At 45.4% G+C, this 21555-nt stretch overlaps 1 protein-coding gene across 1 annotated transcript in view; it reads right to left on the minus strand.

Annotated features, from left to right (window-relative positions):
• Window positions 1-813: 813 nt before the first annotated feature.
• lmbr1 (limb development membrane protein 1) overlaps window positions 814-21555 on the minus strand; it is a 69187-nt gene continuing 48445 nt past the window's right edge. The window contains exons 13-17 of the mRNA XM_063207084.1: window positions 18219-18292; window positions 16829-16919; window positions 14120-14186; window positions 6545-6706; window positions 814-4817 (exon numbers count right to left, since the gene is read on the minus strand). Coding sequence (XP_063063154.1) covers window positions 4729-4817; window positions 6545-6706; window positions 14120-14186; window positions 16829-16919; window positions 18219-18292 — 483 coding nt within the window. The 3' untranslated portion in view covers window positions 814-4728. The remainder of the gene's footprint in view (window positions 4818-6544; window positions 6707-14119; window positions 14187-16828; window positions 16920-18218; window positions 18293-21555) is intronic.

The raw sequence follows: 21555 nt of genomic DNA on the forward strand, positions 1-21555 counted from the left end.
ACCCATACATTGCTATTCCAATAAAGTTCACCACCACACAAACATTTTCCTTCAATGAGAATAAGAACCATGGGCAAATTTGTAACATTGTGACATTTTGAAAACATTTAATCTGATTTATCAAAGTCAGACATCAAGTACATCAGCCACAAAATCCTTACAAAGACAGATCCACTGGTAAAGAATTGTAAGGCCTATCTTGTAAGTACCTTGTCATGAATCGTCACAGGTTTAAAAACATAGCCACCCTCTGTGAGAGTAAGATTGAAAAGTCTTGGTGATTTGCGTTTATACACAATTGCTGTAGATTCAGTTATCTGTTGACAAGTTATCCAAATTGATTTATTTTGTCTCCCTTCCCTCTACTCAAATTTAGGGCCGTCAAACATCAAAAAGCAGTGTTGCCGGCCCGTGACTGCAGGAAGGAGCATGTACAGTGCATAACAACCAGCAAATTTGAGTTTATGTTCTCTTTTTTTCCCTTCTCCTTTTAGCTTTCATCATGTTCAAGTGTTTACTTTTAATTTGGCGTGCCTTGTACTTATACTGTGTTTAATTTCTCACGAGATAGCTTCACAGTGAATTTGTCTTTTCTTTTTTCATATATATAAAAAGTGCACATACAACGACATACAAACTGAAAACCAACAAAGACAGACAAACAAATATACAAAACAAAGCACACACCCACAGCTTCACAAGTGCACACATGCATGCACACAAACAAAATACAAACAGAACACTCACTCACACACGCGCGCGCACGCGCGCACACGCACACACACACACACACACACACACACACCGCACACGCACACACACACACACACACACACACACACACACACTTTCAGTACTGGACAGCAGGCCACCTGTCAGTCAAACAGCCTGTAAACTCCTCCTGGTAAGGCCTCAGGGGTGAAGTTTTTAAGAAAAAAGAAAGAAAGAAAGAAAAACACAGATTTTCAAGTTGGAATAAGACTTATCTACAATGAACGACATATAATAATAACGATTCAGGCTGTACAAAAAGGTCAAACCACTTTCGACATTAGCTCAATACAAAAAAAATGTCGCCTATATACATGTAAATACAACATTTACAAGAATATTGAGGTTTTGCCCTCAGGCCGTTCCTTCAGCCGGGAGTTCTAGAAAAAAAACACATATGTAAACCAACAAAACAATTTAAAATCAAAAAAAATCTTAAAAACAACACCAGGTGACCGTGAGAATGAAAACATTTGCTACTGAACAGGCTCATTCTTTTTCACATTACGATATTATCTATGGGAATGTCTGCAAAAGAACACTACAAAAAGTCAGCATCCAAAATGCTTATTCGATCACTGCATAGTACACTACATAGGATGCGAGTTACATTGTTCTATTCTTTATACAGTGCAGTATGTAGTGAGCGAGAGGACATTTGGGATGGGGCCTATCTCTGCCATGGCAGGAGGTACTAACATCGCTTGGCACCAACTTCCAATTTCTCCTGACCAGCGTCTGATCTGGCTGATCACTGCCTAATGAACAAATTCAGCGCGCGCACACACACACACACACACACACACACACACACACACACACACACACACACACAAATCAGTCTTTGAGTGAAATGGTAAAATATCCAAAGCCACCAGCAAACAAACAAACACAACAGCAACTAAAGAAAGCCATATAAAACCCCACGTTACTACTGTATATGAGACAGCTCCTTCAGGTGGTTCATGCATCATCCCTTAATACTGTACTCCACCCCCTTTCCCCTTGGCCAGTACGGTGTCCATAGAAATATACTGTACAGTATTCATACAATGCATACTACGTATAGTATGTTTATGATGCTTCTTGTGTTCATCTCGAGGACGAACCAATGGCCACGTCTGCTCGTTTCCCCCCCTTTTCCCTCATTGGCTGAGTTGCGAGATGATCTGTGACCATGCTCCAGGCCTGGTTGACCAAAGCTCAACCAGGACAGACAATCAATTTCGACTGGCTCGAGAACGAAAAAACTGAAGCTTTTCCGTCTTCTAGAGAAAAAGCTCTCTTTTACAATCAAAATACAGGGCTGGTGCACGTTGAGCTCATTCACTAGGCTAAATACAGCCTAAATCGTATACATTCCCAAATACTAATACTTTCACGAGTATGTAAAGGTACTTTGACGAGTATGTAAATTGTACCTTGAGGTGTATCTAAAGGGTACCTTGAGGAGTATCGTGAAGGTAAGCGGTAAATGTCCGGCTCAACAGGTAATGGCAATGCCCGCTCTGATAGCGATCAGTCAGTAACGTTATATCTGCTTACAGTTCCTTTGCTAATGTTATCCCAAATGACAGGTTTGGGAGACTTTTCTATATTGCTTCACAACACCATAAGTATACTTCCCATTTTGATTTCACATTTAAAATGACTTTTGACAACACGTTTTCTTTAACGTGGATTCCAAGGTCTACACTACTGCTGTCACAAGCCACTTAACGATGACCTTGCGACCTTCACTTAAAAACCTTTCTTAAAAATGAGTGTGTGCCCACATGTGACTGGCCTTTGATTCTATTGTCATTATTTAAAAAAAGACCACCGATAAAAATGATTATCCTTTTCCCCAATGTTTTCTTTTTCTGAACTCATATGATGGCATATGAACATGTCTGTTAGCTCACCTACACCCCTACAGGGCAGAAGTGAGCACTACAGCCTGAAGTGAACGAAACATTAGAAGAGCAGAAAGGCGCAGAGCGGATGAAAAGAAAGAGGCAGAAAGCAAAAAACGACAATAACAAAAGGACTAGCTGGCACTGACTCACAAGGATGGCTTTAAAAAATTAAGCAAAAATGAATTGAACGAGAGAAAAAAGAACACTTGCATATAAAGACCGTGAAGTTTGCATGAACATGTTGACAAGAAAAATAAAAAACACAGGTAGCACAAAATGATTCTGGTTGTCGCACGAGCTCAGGAGCTGTGCTTCAACCATACCACAGATCTCTGATGCAGGGGAAGGGGAGATGTTGCACCATCACACAAAACCTCCAACCTGGAGTGTATTCCAAGAAGCTGACTTAGGCCGGCCGCACATTGGCTCCGACAGCACTGCGGCGCACTTTGCTTCCGACATAATTCGGACCCCGAAACCAAATTTCACACAAACATAGCATTGATGGTCAATGGGAGGCGCCGACAAAATAGAACTTGTCTCTAATTGCTATCCGACATCGGCAAATGTCCGCGGACATCGGCGCCAGTGTGCAGGGTTCTATTGAAAACAATGAAATCGAACTTTTGCCCAGCAGTGCTCAGCACTTTGTCGGAGCCGGTGCGCGGAAGCCCTCAGTAGTAAACCAGGTTCAGGTAACCTTGAGCTAACGATGAATCATTTAACACAAGAGCTTGGATTGCTCTCTCTTTTTTTTTTTGCAGGTTTACCACTTCCTGTTGGTTATCTTAGCCAGGTTCATCACAAAAAAATGCTCTTGGAATACCCCCCCTGGGTTTCTGGGGTACCTAACATGCACTCTGGCCATGACACTAACACACCCAGCTCGGTGTGGCAGTCATAGCACAGACACAGCTCTACTGATGGTCTGCTCATCACAACTGGTGATCAGATCTAGAGGGATGGTACTGCAGGATTGGACTGGAGGAGAGCACCAGTGGAAAAGAACAAATGACAACATTGAAATCAAATAAACAACAAAAACAAACAAACAAAACAACAATAGGGATGAAGGAAGAGTCATTGGATGTAGAGGAGTGAAGAAAGAAGAAGAAGAAGAAGAGTTTTCGGTATAACTTCACTTGACGCCGGCGTCATACGTATGACATAACAGTGTCATAACATTGTCATAATGCAGTCATGAATGTGTCATAAACATTATGTCAATGTCAAACATTGTATGACTTGGTCTTTAAGTGAAATTTAGTTATGACAAAGCCCAACTTTTCATGGCCATAAAACGTTTATGACACTGGCATTATGTTTATGACTCGTTCATGACACTGTTATGACACCGTTATGACATACGTATGACACCAGCGTCAAGTAAAGTGTAACCAAGTTTTCTTCCTTTGTTCCATCCATCCATCCATCCATCCATCCATCCATCCATCTGTGGCCGCCTCTTCGTCTGTTCTACCACTCGTTCGACATATCCCTCCCTTCTTCCTCCGTGGAGAAGAGAGAAGAGGACAGGAGAGGGAGAGAGGTGGAAAAGTCATCAAAGATGATGAGTGATGAAGATTCTCACAGGTCGCAGTAGCTCATCTGCCCTCCCTTCCCTTTCTGTTTCCTGTTTGCTTTGGTGAAGAGCTGTCTGTCCGTTCATTAGTCCGTGCATTCGTTCGATTCCCTTATCCTCCCGTCCAGCATGAGCTCAGACTGACAGACACTGAGCTGCTTCCTCCCTCATTCCTCCATGTCTTCATGCCTCACGTCCACCTCACCTCACCTCACGTCTCCCCGTCCGTCTCTGCTGCTGGAGGGAGGTGGCCATAAGGTAGTGCCGCCGGCATCGCACGTCAACAGGTGTGTGTGCGTGTGTGTGTTGGAGAGCATTTGCATTTGCATACAAGTCACAGAGTCTGGAAAGTAAGTAAGTGTGTGTGTATGTCTGTGCGTGTTTGCGTGTGTATGGGGGGGGGGAAGAGAGAGAGAGAGAGAGAGAGAGTGTGTATGTAAATATGCATATGTGTGTGGGCATGTGTCAGAGGTCCCTTCACAGCGTCTTCTGATGGCCGTTAGCGCTGGGTATCTTGGCAGACTCGGGGTCGGTGGGGCTGTTGGACAGGTTCAGCTTATCCAGGCCTGCGGAGAAGGAGATAAGACACACACATTTATACATGGCGCACACACACGCACACACACACACACACACAGACGCGCGCACACACACACACACACACACACAGCTCAGCTCAGCTCGCTTCAGATGGGCACCCTTCACACTAACTGCTGCAGGTATACAGCATCACACTGACATTTCTCATCTCTCTCGTACATGCACACACACACAAACACATGCGCACGCCGCGCGCACACACACACACACACTTCCAGACAGACAGACGATATCTCCCGCAAGCAGGATATAATGAGTTCCACGCACAGTTTCAATACACTGGCCTTTCCCTTCTACGAATCCACTATCTTTCCCCCACTGTCTGGAGCTGGAGCTGACAAAGTCTATTAACTTGCTGTCCACAGACACACACGCACGCACACGCACACACACACACACACGGCATTAAAGGACACCCGTACAGACATATGCAGACCAATGCAAAGGTTAATTACTTTTGCCACTCAGTGACCAGACAGCTACTGCCAGACTCACAGATTGTCTGTGTGTGTGTCTGTGTGTGTGTGTCTATGCCCATATGTGTCTCTCGCTGTGTGTATCAGCCTGTGTTTAAAGTGTTGAGCGTGTGTGTGTGTGTGTGTGTGTGTGTGTGTGTGTGTGTGTGTGTGTGTGTGTGTGTGTGTGTGTGTGTGTGTGTGTGTGTGTGTGTGTGTGTGAGCAAGAGAGCTGACTTTGCAAAGCTATTCTAACAAAAAAAAGCAGCAATGGCCTAATACATGTCAAAAGCCAACAGTCTCTTTTAGCTATTAAGATGGCCCAGCTGTGTATGTATGAATAGGCTTATATCATAGCGATTAATAACACTGGAATTGATGCGGATGCTATTGACCACTATAATTGATTAGTAATGATATTGTTAATAGACTTCTATTTTGGGATTTTCCACACGAAGTGGGGCCAAAAAAAGGAGGATGATCTCTGAAGAGTGCACCTGACAGAGTATTTTGAGTTATTTGTTTGTGAGGCAGCTCCTTTTGAGCGTGGAGAGACGTCTCCAGTGTTTTTCAGTGTTGGGATTACTGTCGGGTTTGGATGACCACCTGCAGGTAAAACAAGGTATTGGGCAGATATTTCTGTAGATTTACGGCCATAGAAATCGATAGAATTCGGTTCAGATTGGGTGGGATTTAGTAGCCTGGTCCTGACCATCCCATAATACTACCATTTAATTTCGTATTCATGTAGTATTGGAGCCAATCCTTTGGTGGAAGTACGTAGGATGGCGCGCGAGGCTAGGGATTTAGTGCCTTGAGGCGTTTTTTGAGCATTTCTTGGGTTGGAAATCATGGCATGACATCTGGCAACCCTGAGGTTGTTACCTAAAGCAGGGGTTCCCAAACTTAACCGTGTGAAGGCCCCTAATACCCTGGTAGATTCCAGCCAAGGCCCCCTTTACATGGGTCGTACCGCACTACTTTTCCTGTGCACCCCCTTTCACAACCATCTAGGTCTTTCACTACGTCTAGACCTGTGAGTCAGTGCCCCACTAGGATATATAAAATTAACTAATGGGAATATTGTTTAGCTCATTTTTGGTTTATTTTGGTGTACATTAGTTATTCAATTTCTTCGATAATTTATTTTATCATTTCCTACCAACTTTCTACGGCCCCCCTGGCAACCCCTCGCGGCCCCCCAGGGGTCCCCGGCCCCCATTTTGAAAACCACTGACCTAAAGCCTTGAGCAGCTCCTCCCGGACGGCTGAGGTGAACTTGCGCACCAGGCACAGCGTCGTCACCACAGCAAACAGCAGGTTGTACGATAGGACGATGTAGAAGTTCCCCAGCCAATTGAATCGCCCGAAATCGCCCAGGAGATCAAAGCGGGTTATTCCTGTAGAGAAAAACGTCACAACACATTTAAAACTGGGTGAGATGTGACATGTCCTCAAACTTTAAGACCACATCTGGCTTATAACCTAACTCCGTGATATGCAACCTGGATTACTTTACAACCCAGTGCCACATATTCCAAATGACCTGGCTGGCTGTACCTGTCCAATTCAACCAGATGGTTGAATGGTCACCTGGTTGAATTGGACAGGTAAATTCTTTTGCACTGGAGTGTAAATTAAGGAATCCAGGTTGCCCATTACTGTTTTAATAATTTTGACAAACATGATCTGGATTAATGTGGATTCAATTCACATACAACAAAAAAACAGAAGCCAATGGAGGGAATCTACAAACAGTTACAACAGTTCAAATGGCTTATCTAGAACTAAATATTAAATGTGTCCTGCTGTACTATGCCTGATGCTAGGCACCAGACCTGAGATCTTTCACCCCTGCTGCCCGAGAGCATAAAAATACACAACACAAACACAAAACTCGATGGGCCTACCGAAAGAGTCCCACGGGTGCCGAGAGATTGCTAATTCGGTAAGCCTTAGGTAAACCTGGGCTCCCATTTTGACGGCTGTCGGCCAACTTTATTTGTCTAATCGCCCACGCCGGACAGGCGTTATGCAAACACATGCACGCGCACACACACACACACACACACACACACGCACACACGCACACACGCACACACACACACACACACGTCTCCTAGCCAGGTCGTGTCTTTGGTGTGAACGTGTCAACCAGTTCGTGCTGCTTAATCACACGGCACTCCACGGATGAATGGCAGTGAATGAGAGCTGAATGAGGAATTGGCGTTTCCTCATTGAGTGTTCCAACACCCCAAGTGTACACAAACACACACAGCGGCTAAAAACAATGCTGATCAAAAGACCCACGCGATAACCCTGAGATTAGATGTGTGTGTGTGTATGTGTGTGTGTGTGTGTGTGTGTGTGTGTGTGTGTGTGTGTGTGTGTGTGTGTGTGTGTGTGTGTGTGTGTGTGTGTGTGTACCACACCTCTCTTGGAGCTTGATCTTGTTACTGCATAACACCAAACCATAACAGCGAACAGAAGGACACTTCACTTTGTACACAAGACACGTTTTTTTTTCTTCCCCTCCTTTCCGTAACTCACAAACTTTCTCAGGCATATGAATCCTGGTCAGTTAAGGGCACGCAAAGTGTAGCACTGCAGAGAAATAATGAACCCATACTTGTATGGCAATCTCATGTCATCAAGGAGGCACAGTAACAAACATGATGATGATGCGCGTTTTTGTGTGTGTGTCATGCATGTATGTATGTTTGTCTATGTGTCCGCGCGTCTGCATATTTGTGTGTGTGAGAGAGAAACAGAGAGAGGGAGAGAGAGAGAGAGAGAGAGAGAGAGAGAGAGAGAGAGAGAGAGAGAGAGAAAGACAGAGACAAAGACAGAGAGAGAGATAGAAACAGAGACAGAGACAGAGAGAGAGTGTGTGTGTGTGAGTGTAGGAAGTGGGGTGTCTGCTTGCGAGTGAGCCCATCGCGGGGCGATTAGATTAGATGATCGATTGGCGTCTGGATAAAAGATGCCTCTGCAGCAGCTGTAAGCAGTTGGCATGCAGAGCGGCATGGGGCCTTTAGCAAAATTGCCTGAAAACAACAGAGGAGAAGAGAGGAGAGGGAGGGAGGGAGTAAGGGAGTGCACACAAGAGAGAGGGGGGGGGGTAGAGAGAGAGAGAGAGAGTAAGAGAGAGAGAGAGAGGAGAGAAGAAGAGGGGCGAGAGTGTGATGGAGGTGATGGGAGTGAGGCAGTGCACACAAGAGAGAGAGAGAGAGAGAGAGAGAGAGAGAGAGAGAGAGAGAGAGAGAGAGAGAGAGAGAGAGAGAGAGAGAGAGAGAGAGAGAGAGAGAAAGGAAGAGAGAGAGAGCGATGGAGGTGATGGGGGTTTGAGAGTGTGCACTAAAGAGAGGGAGAGATGGAATAGAAACAGAGTTGTAGAGAGAGAAGGATGGGGTGAGAGAGTGCATTCAAGACTGATAGGAAGAGATACATAGAGAAAAGAGAGAGAGGTGAGGAGAGGAGGAGGAAGAAGAAGATGAGGGTAGAGGGTGAAGTCAATATGGTGAGATCACCTGGGAGAGAGAGAGAGAGAGAGAGAGAGAGAGAGAGAGAGAGAGAGAGAGGGATGGGTGAAGGAAGAGAGGGGGCGGTGCGGTGCAGTGAGTTTGTGATGCAGAGTGCTTGGACCGCATCAGAAACTTTCTCTCCTCTTCTTTTGTTTTCTTTTGTTTTCTTTTATCTTCTGACAGGAGGCAATCTGAGGTAAAAGGATTTTGGCAATTTAAACGCTGCCTTTTTACAGGGATGGATAGACAATGGAAGAAGAGAGAGAGAGAGAGAGAGAGAGAGAGAGAGAGAGAGAGAGAGAGAGAGAGAGAGAGAGAGCTAGAGAGAGACAGAGAGAGAGAGAGCTAGAGAGAGACAGAGAAAGGAAGAAGAGAAGCGAGAGAGGAAGAAGAGGCAAGAGAAGGGGGGGGGGAGTGAGAGATTTCTCATCTAGGGACTAAATGAGGAGTCGGGAGGTGAGGCACAGGTAATCAGCCTGTCATATGGGTTGTAAAAATTGCCGGGCAGCGAGCGCAAACACATGCACGCGCGCCCGCGCGCACACACACACAGCGTGCACACACAAACACACACACGCACACAAACGGCAGGCACACACACACACACGCACACGGCAAACACACACACACACAGACGCACAGCTTGCGCGCGGCACACACACACACACACACACACACTGAGGACGGTGTGTGAGAGCAGATCGATAGTGTTTGCCGGCTGCTGCCAGGGCCTGTTAGCTGGGCTACACAGCTGCACTCCATCTTCATCCCTCATCACTGCACTGGCCATTCTACTGCTGGGTGCTGCTTTGAGTGTTTGTGTGTGTGTGTGTGTGTGTGTGTGTGTGTGTGTGTGTGTGTGTGTGTGTGTGTGTGTGTGTGTGTGTGTGTGTGTGTGTGTGCGTGCGTGCGTGTGTGCGTGCGTGCGTGTGTGTGAATGAATGAGAAAGAGAGAGATAGAAATGGAGAGAGAGAGAGAAAGAGAGAGAGAGAGAGAATGGATGATCCATAGTCCGCGAAAACAGACAAATGCACACACAGACACACAGAGACGTGCGCGTGCGCACACACACACACACACACACACACACAAATGTACACGAGAGGCCATTGCTGATGCGTGTCATATACGCAGCCTCATCGCTTGCTGTCACTCAGGCAGAAATATGAGCAGACAATTACTGCTCATTTGCCACCACTATAACTCATGTCTCTCCTTCAATGCACAGTGTGTTGACGTCTGGTGGTGGTGGTGGTGTGTGTGTGTGTGTGTGTGTGTGTGTGTGTGTGTGTGTGTGTGTGTGTGTGTGTGTGTGTGTGTGTGTGTGTGTGTGTGTGTGTGTGTGTGTGTGTGTGTGTGTGCTCTTTTCACTGCCTGCTGCTGTTGAATTCCTGCAGTCCTGCACTTTGCATTTTAGGACACTGCAGATAAAAAAGTTGCACCAAAACTTTGTCCCCAGGGGCTTTCTGAGCTCAAGAAAAGACAGCGCGTATGTGCTTAAGTGTGTGTCTGTGTGTGTGTGTGTGTGTGTCTGTGTGTGTGTGTGTGTGTGTGTGTGTGTGTGTGTGTGTGTGTTTGTGTGTGTTGAGTGTGTGTGTGTGTGTGTGTGTGTGTTGAGTGTGTACACGTGGGTCTGAATGTGTGTGCATGCATCTTTATGTGTATGTCCCAGTGTGTGTACCAGGGCTTGACATTAACTTTTTTGCTTGCCGGCCACTGTGGCTAGCGTTTTTTGCCGAGTCACTAGCCATCCAGCTATTCTACTAGCCACAAATTTGTTTTTTTTTTATCATGATGCTGTACATCTAACTTCAGAAGATGAGGTGCTTAATGCAAGCAGATGAGTGCATGCGTTTCTACGTGGCAATAAAACAAACACATAGAAATTGAGTAACTGAGCTTTTCTTTAACTTACTTTACAAACAATTGATACACAAGGGGCAAAGTGCAGAAGATATGCTTTTCTGATATGCCATACCATTAAGCTACCTGCCAAATTGGCTATTGACACTGAAATTGTTACCAGCCACAGCCAAGTTTTACCAGCATTTGGCTGGTTGGCAGGTGCCAGTGTCAAGCCCTGGTGTGTACGTGTGCGTGCGTGTGCGTGTGTGTGCGTGTGTAGGTGTGTGTGGGGAGGGGGGTGTATGAGGGAGAGCCAGAGACAGTGTTTTAGTGCGCACGCACGCACACACACACACACACACACACCTCAAAGGACATGATGCATCCCAAAGACTACGGTATAGGACTCCATCTGAAGCACAATCAACAATCTATTTCATTCTACTGTATATGGACAAACCAATTAAGCAAGTCAGAAACACATTTCTGGATATGGTTTTAAATAAACGATCCTATCTGAATAATAGAGGTGTAACATTTATTTTTTAAATAATAATAAAATAAAAATTAGGGATGGGATATCAGTATCGGTGTATTGGTATCGGGTTCAGATATCAACATATTTCAGAGATCGGATCGGATCGGAATTTTCCCAAAGTATCGGAATTTTCCCAGTACTGACATTGAGCCAGGTGTAATGTTAATTTGAACTCATAACACTTGCATATTAGATTTCAGGATGGGATTGTTACTTTTGAACTTACTCCTTTTACTTATTAATTGGTTTCCTGGTCTTCTGACTTCCTTTCCTGACCAAATAGTCATCTTGGGCCTACCTCAAGTTGAAACCCATGCATATATGTGGTTTTGGTATTGGATCGGAGTAGTATTGGTAAGGGCAGATACCCAAAGTTAGGTATCGGGATCGGATCGAAAGTGAAAAAATGTGTATCGGTGCATCCCTAATAAAAATACATATTTTTTTGGTGACCGTGACATCATATATGGCAAAATACAAGGTGATGATACATTTTTTTGTCATATTTCCCAGACCTATGGGAGCCAATGGGAGATGGCAGCCAGTTTTATACGTAAAATAACAGCTCCTGTGCTAACCAAACAACCAAAAACCAGTGAATACAACACTGCCGAATCCATTTGAACTCCACATTGTTTGATTTCATGCAAAGGAGAAAAAACTGTCAAAAAAAGAAAAAAGGAGGCTGGAGGTGTGCGTGTATTTATTTTTGAACAGCCCTCTGGCCCTCTCTCTCTCTCTCTCTTTTCCTCCCTCCCTACAGTATGTCTAACTCTTTCTCTCCTTCGCTGCGACATGTTCAATCTTTTGGGCCAAAAAAAGAAGGCCCAGGACGAAACAATGTGCAGTTTACCTTTCCCATCACACTTTCAACACGTCGCCCCCCCCCTCTTCCTCCTCCTTTTCTCCTCATCCCCCTCCCCTGACTCTCTCTCTCTCTCTCTCTCTCTCTCTCTATCCGCAAGCCTCCTCACTCTCTCCCGCTCACTCACCCCCAGCTTTCTCTCTCTCTTTCTCAATCGGCTTCACGCATCTATTCTTTCATGCATTCAGTGGCACAAAGCAGAACCTGTTGATATTTTGTAAAGCTTGCTATGACTCACTGTACTCAGCCACACACACACACACACACACACACACACACACACACACACACACACACACACACACACACACACACACACACACACACACACACACACACACACACACACACACACACACACACACACACACACACACACACAGCAGTGTTATTTGAACAGCTGTGTCTGTGCTAGGCGTGTTTATTACTGGCATTGTCGTCGCACTGGCCTGTCATTTTTTTCCTCTCCATTCTTCTCCCAAATCTCTATGGCAAAGAGAGGAGGAATTTCACTCGTTAACCTTAAAGGGAGAGGAGGGGGGGTGGAGGGGAGGGGAGAGGAGAGGGAGTGGTAGAGGGGAGAGGGGAGAGGGGAGAGGAGAGGCAGCCGAGGGGGAGCAGCCGGGTGGTGGTGGTGGAAGTGGTGTGGGGGGGAGGAGAGGGTGGCTAGGGCCAATACTCCCACGGTCAGTGGTCAGCCACTGGTCATCCCTCAGAGCTGCCCTCAAACACACACACACACACTTCACTCGCACATATGCTCTCTCTCTTCCTTTTTGCACGTCTCTCTCTATCTCTTTATTCCTCTTTGTGTCTGTCTGTCTGTCTGTCTGTCTGTCTGTCTGTCTGTCTGTCTGTCTGTCTGTCTGTCTGTCTGTCTGTCTGTCTGTCTGTCTGTCTGTCTGTCTGTCTGTCTGTCTGTCTGTCTGTCCGACACTCTCTCTCTCTCTCTCTCTCTCTCTCTCTCTCTCTCTCTCTCTCTCTCTCTCTCTCTCTCTCTCTCTCTCTGCCACTCCCTCCCGCCTCCCTCTGTCATTCTGTCTCTCCTCCTCATGCTCACTCACTCTCTCGAGACCACAAAGATGAGGTGTCTTCATCCAAGTCAAAACTGAGAGATAAATCTGGTGTCTGTGTGTTTAACCTCAATGTGGTGGATGCAGCTCTCACACACGCACGCAAGCACGCACATGCACACGCACACAAAGACAAGCACGTCACACAGACACAAAGACGAGCACACACACGCGCGCACGCTCACCCTCACACGCAGACAGAGTGACTCATTTCCACTGTAGCAAACCTGTATTTTTGAAGTCAACCGACCATGTTATCCAGCTAACCACCCACTTTGATTTGACAAGCACATTAGCACGAATGCTGTATGTGTGTACGCACTCGCACCACCGGCACGCTACGGGGCATCACAGCACTGAGAATGACTGAATGACTGAGTGAGTTGCCCAGCTCCCCGTGAACATGGTGCGCCCCGTGAACGGCCGGAATAAGCCTGTTAGGAGAGCCCTTATGCAAATTACATGTCCAGGCGCGAAGATGAAGTGAAAAGGGGAGCAGTGATCCCGTGACTGTGGGTGGCTATAAGCCAGACACCCGCCGCCGGCATCATTATTCGTCACGCTCAACGAGGGGTGGAGGGGGATCACTGCACTGCGGCGGCCTGCATAATATGCCCCGGGAGCAGAGGGGAGGCCGCATTAGGAGTCGGCTGTAGCGGAATGGGACGAGCGGGGTGAGGGTTCAATGTCTATCACCACCCATTTTATTATTATTATGTTTATGTAAGTGTATGCATTGCCGATGGTCAATACCATGCAATATTTGCATCAACAATGTGTATTGTGTTTACGTATGTGAATGTACGTGTGTATGTATGCATATGTGTGCTGTTGAGTGATTTGTGTGGGTGGAAAACTCAAATAAAAAGACCACTTAAACTCAGCTAAATGACCAATTATTTAGACAAAATAGGAATAAATGTTGGCATGTGAATGGCTGCAGGGTTTAATTGCACACGTGTCTTACCCAGGGTTCGAGACATAACGGGCAGCGCTGAGCTCAGGACCAGGATGGACACACAACAGCCAATGATCTGAAAGAGAAAATAAACGAGATATCAGATGGAGATCATCACCCATAAACTTTATGACAGTTTTCTATTTATTTTTTCATCACTGAATTTGAGTTTCAAGTTCCAAGTAACATAGGACTCTCAAAGTTGAATACAGAATTGATTTAGTCGCGTTTACATTTTAATTACAAATGTGGCACAATTTTCTCTCATTCCAATAACAAAGATACAGCCCACACCTGCGCGCTTGTCTACCACAGTTACAGCTCAAGAGATGAACCAATGAAATAACTTCAGAAGCCATAAAATTATCCCAATGTCGGGAATGTAATGTTGTGTCTTGTGTGTAACCGTGCCTTTAAATGTGGCGGTTTAGTTTAGTCGTCACAGCTGAGAGAGATGTGAACTGTGGCCTAGAGATGGAGCGGGTGATTCATTAGTAACCCTGTGGGGACCTCCAGACTGGCCTGGTTCAAGGCAAGGTAAGGCAGCAGGGTAAGGCTGACTGATTAGTTTGCCTGAACTGCAATAGTCCCGAGTGGGTAAACAACGCATGTGCTGCCTGCTGCACCTGCTACTTGAAAAACAACGCCGTTTGCTTATTGGTTCAAATGCAATCAATCATAACTGGGTGTTTGAGAAGGAACAGGACGAACTGAAAGGCGAGACCGCATAGCTATGGTGTGCAGTGCAGGGCACGCAAGATGGACGCAAGATACACACACCCACGCCAACACGCATACACACACGCGTGCGCAGGGCTCTAAATGAACACCAGCCAACCAGCCAAATGCTGGTGAAATTTCAGTTTGGCAGGTAGAAAAGACCAACTTACTTGCCACTTTGATTCATTAGTGAGTGTGTGTTGGCTAGTAAGATTAATATCTACTAGCCATTTTGGATGGTGATGGAAAAAAAAGCTAATTTAGAGCCATGCACACACATGTACATACATGGACACACGGACAGGGACACACACACACGCACCTTTATGGTGCACAGAGATAGTGGAGGTTGTGCAATTAGTGCTCCTTAAGTTGCTCATTACCAGGCTCTTTCTCTCTCAGCATTGTCACAGCCGCACCGGCAAGACTCATTACCAACTGAATGCATGCCTTCGGATGGTCACACACACACACACACACACACACACACACACACACACACACACACACACACACACACACACACACACACACACACACACACACACACACATACACATACACATACACATACACATACACACACACACACGCACACGCACACGCACAGAGGCCACTTTCCCTTTTCTGCTTTTGTTTGCCCAATAAACAAACACACACTGGCACCATGGAGTGAAACGTTCACAGACATCTTGAGTGAAGAGCAGCACAAGACCAGAGGAAAGGGAAAAGAGAAAGGGGGGGGGGGGGAGTAAAGAAAGAAAGACAGACAGACAGAAAAAAGGAAACATTACATCAAGGGGGAAGGGATGGGGAGTGAGAGGGGGGGGGGGGGGGAGTAAACAAAACAGGCCATAGAAGAGAGAGAATCAAAGACGGATTTTTTTTTTTGTTAATGGACAGGCAAAGGCCTGAATGAAAGGACAAAGAGCGAAGAGGAGAGAAAAGAAGCAGGAGGAAGTGAGAAAGAAGACAAATTAATTCATGTAAGTATAGTCAGACAGGTATAGGTCGGGTTAAAAGGAGAAAGTGAAGGAGTGAGGAAGAGAGATGGAGTGAGAGGAAGAAGAAGAGAGGAAGTACTAGGGGTGGGTATGGCCGACCGCCTCGCGATACGACACACATCATGATACTGTACAGGGGTCCTGATACGATTCGTATCGCGATGCATGTGCAACCCAATACGGTGATGCATATCTCGATATTTTGGGCCTACATTTGTTAATTTTTATTCTTTTCTTTTTTTTTTTTTACATTTTCATACCGCATGTATAACCAATTGTTGTATTTTTTTTGTAGTGCAGTAGTAGTTGCCCTGTAGTGAATGTAAGTAAAACACTGCCTTCATAAAACTGTAGACTTACATACCATTCATGATGCGATACAGATCACGAATACCAGTTGCTGTGTAGCATTCATAAGTCAATTTATTTTATTCAATAAACTATCGAGACAGACGCCTCCGTATCGAAATGTGTATCGTGAAGAGGGCCGTGACGATGTATCCTGATATAGACAGTTTGAACACACTCCTAGGAAGTACTGTAATGTTCAAGAGTTATCCGAGATGACAAACTGGACCCCTGGCCAACCCTGCATATGATGTGTGTCTGGCACCCCCTGCAGACTACACAAAACACTGCGGGTTAACAGACAAACAGGAGGCAAGGGTATGGTTGCGCTCTAGATGTTTCGAAAAATAAGTAGGTGCGTGGACCCAAAAAAAGTAAAGTACAAAGTTGGAGCAGGTTCGCACACTAAAACAACACACTAAGGTCAAGCACAAGGGGTTCTTTTATTAAAATATTAAAATAAAATAAATCCTTGTGCTTGACCTTAGTGTCTTGTTAAGTGTGCGAACCTGCTCCAACTTTGTACTTCACAGACAAACAGACAGACTCATTGCAATACCTGGCCCCACCCCGTCTAGGGTGGGGTTGGGGACAGATAATGACACCATAAACATCCTTTCCTGTAGGCGGCGAGCTCTGTACGTACCGTAGTCATGGTGGTGTCATCCTTGCGCGGCGTGAGGCCCTGGAAGATGCGTAAACTGTAGAAGCCTACCACTGATGAGACAAGCAGGTAGCTGTGGCAAACGAGTCAAGGAAGGAAGATACAACCATAGACGGGTAAATATATGGGGGGGAAAGGCTGATGGCAATATTGGGTAACACTATAATACTGACTTCTTGTTAAGCATTAGTTATGCATTTGTTAAGCATTATTCAAACCTTAGAGATAACCCTTTGTAAAACATTTGTTAACCATTATCTCTTTATTATTTCCCATTACTTAATCATTAACATACACTGTTAATGGTTTTTGATACTGATGCATGTGTGTGAGAGAATCTGGGAAGGATTGGCAAATGATACGGAAACCATTCATCATTTGCCAATCATTCCCCGACTCTCTCACACACATGTATCAGTATCAAAAATCATTAAAAGTGTATGTTAATGATTAAGTAATGGGAAATAATAAAGACATAATGGTAAGCAAATGTTTTACAAAGGGTTATCTAAGGTTTGAATAATGCTTAACAAATGCATAACTAATGTTTAACAAGGAGTCGGTATTATAAAGTGTTACCCAATATGGTTAGATTAACTAGAGAACAAAAAGAGATGCCCTTAATCCCCTCTGCAGATGTCTTTTGACACACTATGTTAACAACAACAAAAATAATTTTGAGCCTGACTCTTCCCACATTTTAAGTTTTTGCCCAAAATGGTGCATATTTAATTAGATATAGCCTAATTATCTTATTTAAACATAAGACTGTAGAAAACTTGTAATACATTTTTCTCATAGATATGTGAGTAATCAGCAGGTAAGATTTCATGTCGATATCTGCACGTTAAACTTTTCAGCCTATTCACCTGTAGTGTCTCTGGACTAGACCCTTATTTTAAGACCCTGACAGCCATCTTGAAAATAACCCCTTTCCAAAAGTCAGAGTTTTAATATGTAATTTAGCAGGTTCAATAGTAATAGAATATATGGACAAAAAAAACATTTTTTGGGGGTTAAACCATACATTTACCGGCCTACCACATACCCATGAACGAATCAATACACAAAAGCATGGCCATGCACACATACACACAGGCACCCTAACTCTCTGCCAAGTACACTATTGTTTCCACAGCATCTACTACCAAATGTTGAAATGTTCCTCTTCCGCACCGCACCTGATTTTAGGCAGCATGCCTAAGATCTTTCAGCCCTGGATTTCCCACACACAATAACACCCACTCACCCAATGAGATCAGACCAACATCACAGTGACTCTAGTGTGTACATATAAATACAGCAATACAGAGAGGAGTTCTGCTCAGCCACCAGTATTGAGAGTGAGGTGAATGGCTGCTCTGAAGGATACAACATGAGGATGATCTCCACCACGGCCTGTACCACCCCGAACGTAGACAAGGAGGCATTTCCAATCCCTCGGTCCTGGGGGGGAGAGAGAGAGAGAGAGAGAGAGAGAGAGAGAGAGAGAGAGAGAGAGAGAGAGTCAAGTGTCAAGTCAAGTGTACTTGTCAAAAATCTACTATGTAACAGGGTTAGCACAGAAGTAGAGACATTTGAAATTGCGTTTGACTAGTCTGCAATGTGCAGTTAAACAAAAACATATGAGAGAGAGAGAGAGAGAGCGAGAGAGAGAGATGCCGAGTAAAAGAGAGGAAGCATGATTGACAGATGGAAGAAAAGAGGAGAAGAGAGAGAGAGAGACAAGGAATGAGAGAGGGAGAATAACACGTATGCACAGATGATAAGTACACCAACAAATTTCCAAACAAAATTACATGAAAGGTATAGAATAGCCAACAGGCTGACATGATAACTGTTCCAGAACACCCTGTGACTTGCACTAATCTAACCTGCTGCAGAAAAATATACAGCAGACACTGCCAGCTCTGTGTACGAGCCCAACAGGTACGCACGCACGCACGCACGCACGCACGCACGCACGCACGCACTTCCCAGCATCCCTGGCTCTGTGCGCAACCATGACAACGCCTCATGCACGGACCCAGGGACGCACGGCCTCAACAAAAGCACTGCATTACGGGAAAAATTGCAGCAATTAGAAATAAGGCCAGAGTGTTGACAAGCTGGCGCTCAGGGGCACAGTCAGACAGAGGGGGAATATTTTGGGTTTGTTCTCTCTGAGTGCAATTACATATCTATAGATAGGCAGAGAACACACACACACGCACACACACACACACACACACACACACACACACACACACACACACACACACACACACACACACACACACACACACACACACACACACACACACGCACACACACACTTGCAAATACAGACACACACCACTTTCAAAATGGACAGACACACACGCACGCAATCACCCACACTCTCTCTTACACACAACAAATGTCTGTCGGTCTTTCTCTCTCCCCGTCTCTCTGTCTCTCTCTCCCCCATTGACACACACACACGCACACGCACACGCGCGCACACACACAGACTAACAAAAAAGTGTTTCCCGTCATCATCATCATAGACGTATTGGAGTGAAACTGACTAAGTAATGAATGGAACCAGATGAAAGCAATCTTTTTCAAGAAATCGCCGCCTTGTTCATACACAGACGCGTGCAAACACACACACACACACACACACACACACACACACACACACACACACACACACACACACACACACACACACACACACACACACACACACACACACACACACACACACACAGTATGTGAACAGGTGTTCAAACAAAACAAAACAAGAAAAAACAAAACAGAGAAGCGGAAAAGCCAGAGAAAGGCAAAGAAAGAACCAAGGGGCGAAGCCGTAACAGGCAAAAAGAGTGAATGGCTGTCAGTAAAAGAATTAAATAATAATATATTCAAAAAAATCAAATCCTGTCTCGGGTATGATATCTCTTTTCGCCTATCCTCCTCTATAGATTCCTTTCATTCTCTCGCTCTGTTCTTTCGACTTCAAGTGGTCTCTCCTTGAGCTTGTGAAAAATGAATATGGATCTGAGAGTCGGCAGCCGGAGTGTTAAGGGATAAATATTTGTCCAAGTCAAAAAGTTGGCAATGCCGCTGCTGTTCTCTCTGCATAAACAGACGGGCGCGCACACACATGCACACACGCAAGCGCACACCAACACGCGCACACTAACACATAATTGCACCTAAAAGCATAGACACACGCACACAAGTGTACACACACACAGGCACGCGTGCACGCACACTGCAGCAGCGGTTGGGTTTCTGCAGAGGTCACTGACACAGACTGTTCATAAACAGCAGTCATACGATCAAGACACAGCTGGACCGCAAATACGATCTGTCTCTGCAACTAAGTACTTCCTCTTGTAAAAATATGTGTTAATTCATCTAATTTTAATCTAATTGTGTATGTCTGTGTGTGTGTGTGTGTGTGTGTGTGTGTGTGTGTGTGTGTCTGTGTGTGTGTGTGTGTCTGTGTGTCTGTGTGTGCATGTGTTTTAAGTATGATTTGGGAGCAGGCAAGGTAAGCTTCACAGTCTTGTCACAGTGGTTGAGGCAGAGTACAAAGAATGTGTGAGTTGCTGTGTGTGTGTGTGTGTGTGTGTGTGTGTGTGTGTGTGTGTGTGTGTGTGTGTGTGTGTGTGTGTGTGTGTGTGTGTGTGTGTGTGTGTGTGTGTGTGTGTGTGTGTACATATGTGAATGATGGAAGGATTAATGTCTACAACACCTGTGCGCATAGGTACGAAGTGGAGCAAAGTGGTGCCAAAAACAAACGCACGCACGCGCACACACACACAGTAGAGACACACCTCACAGTAACACACTGCTCAATCCCAGTCTTCATGCTTTGATGTGCCTCGGCTACTTCTAATGAAGGATAATAACGGGGAAAAAAACGCGTCATCGTGGATTAGATGGGATTTTTTTCCTCCCTTCCTCCCCACAGCGTCTCTCTCTCTCTCTCTCTCTCTCTCTCTCTCTCTCTCTCTCTCTCTCTCTCTCCACATCCTTCTGTCTATCTCAACGCCTTCACACACAAACTCTTTCCCTTGTTCACAACCTGTCTCTGTCTCTGCCTCTGTCTCTCTGCATGGTGTCTCGTCTCAGAGGGGTTTGAGTTGACAAGTGAAGCTGCGGCTAAATGCCAGCAGTCAAAGGTTCAGACACCCGCTCTCAGAGCATGTGTGTGTGTGTGTGTGTGTGTGTGTGTGTGTGTGTGTGTGTGTGTGTGTGTGTGTGTGTGTGTGTGTGTGTGTGTGTGTGTGTGTGTGTGTACGCGCACGTGTCAAATGATGCGTTTATGAATGTGTGTGTGTGTCTACAAAAGTATGTTTATGTCATCCGATACTGCTGTAGCAGTGCCAATTGTGAAACGGTGAGGTGTATTCCTATGAATGATTAAGTGTGTGTGTGTCACGAGCATGTGTGTGTGTGTGTTGTGCGTGTGTGTGGTATTAGGAATAGTAGTCGACACTCCATTGAAATGGACACTAATATCCAATTTATAGCCACACCAAGCGCAACCATCAGGCTGTAAAATTTCATCGCTGCTCCTTAGTTGTACAGTAGGGTGTGTGTGCGTGGTGACTGTGCGTGTGCTTGTGTGTATGTGTGTATGGCGACTGTGTGTGTGCATGCGTGTGTGTGTGTGTGCGTGTGCGTGTGTCTGTGTATGCGCGTGTGGTGAGCGTGTGTGGTGAGCATGTGTG

Source organism: Engraulis encrasicolus, chromosome 9 (genome assembly GCF_034702125.1).
Source record: "Engraulis encrasicolus isolate BLACKSEA-1 chromosome 9, IST_EnEncr_1.0, whole genome shotgun sequence".
NCBI classification, from domain to species: domain Eukaryota; kingdom Metazoa; phylum Chordata; class Actinopteri; order Clupeiformes; family Engraulidae; genus Engraulis; species Engraulis encrasicolus.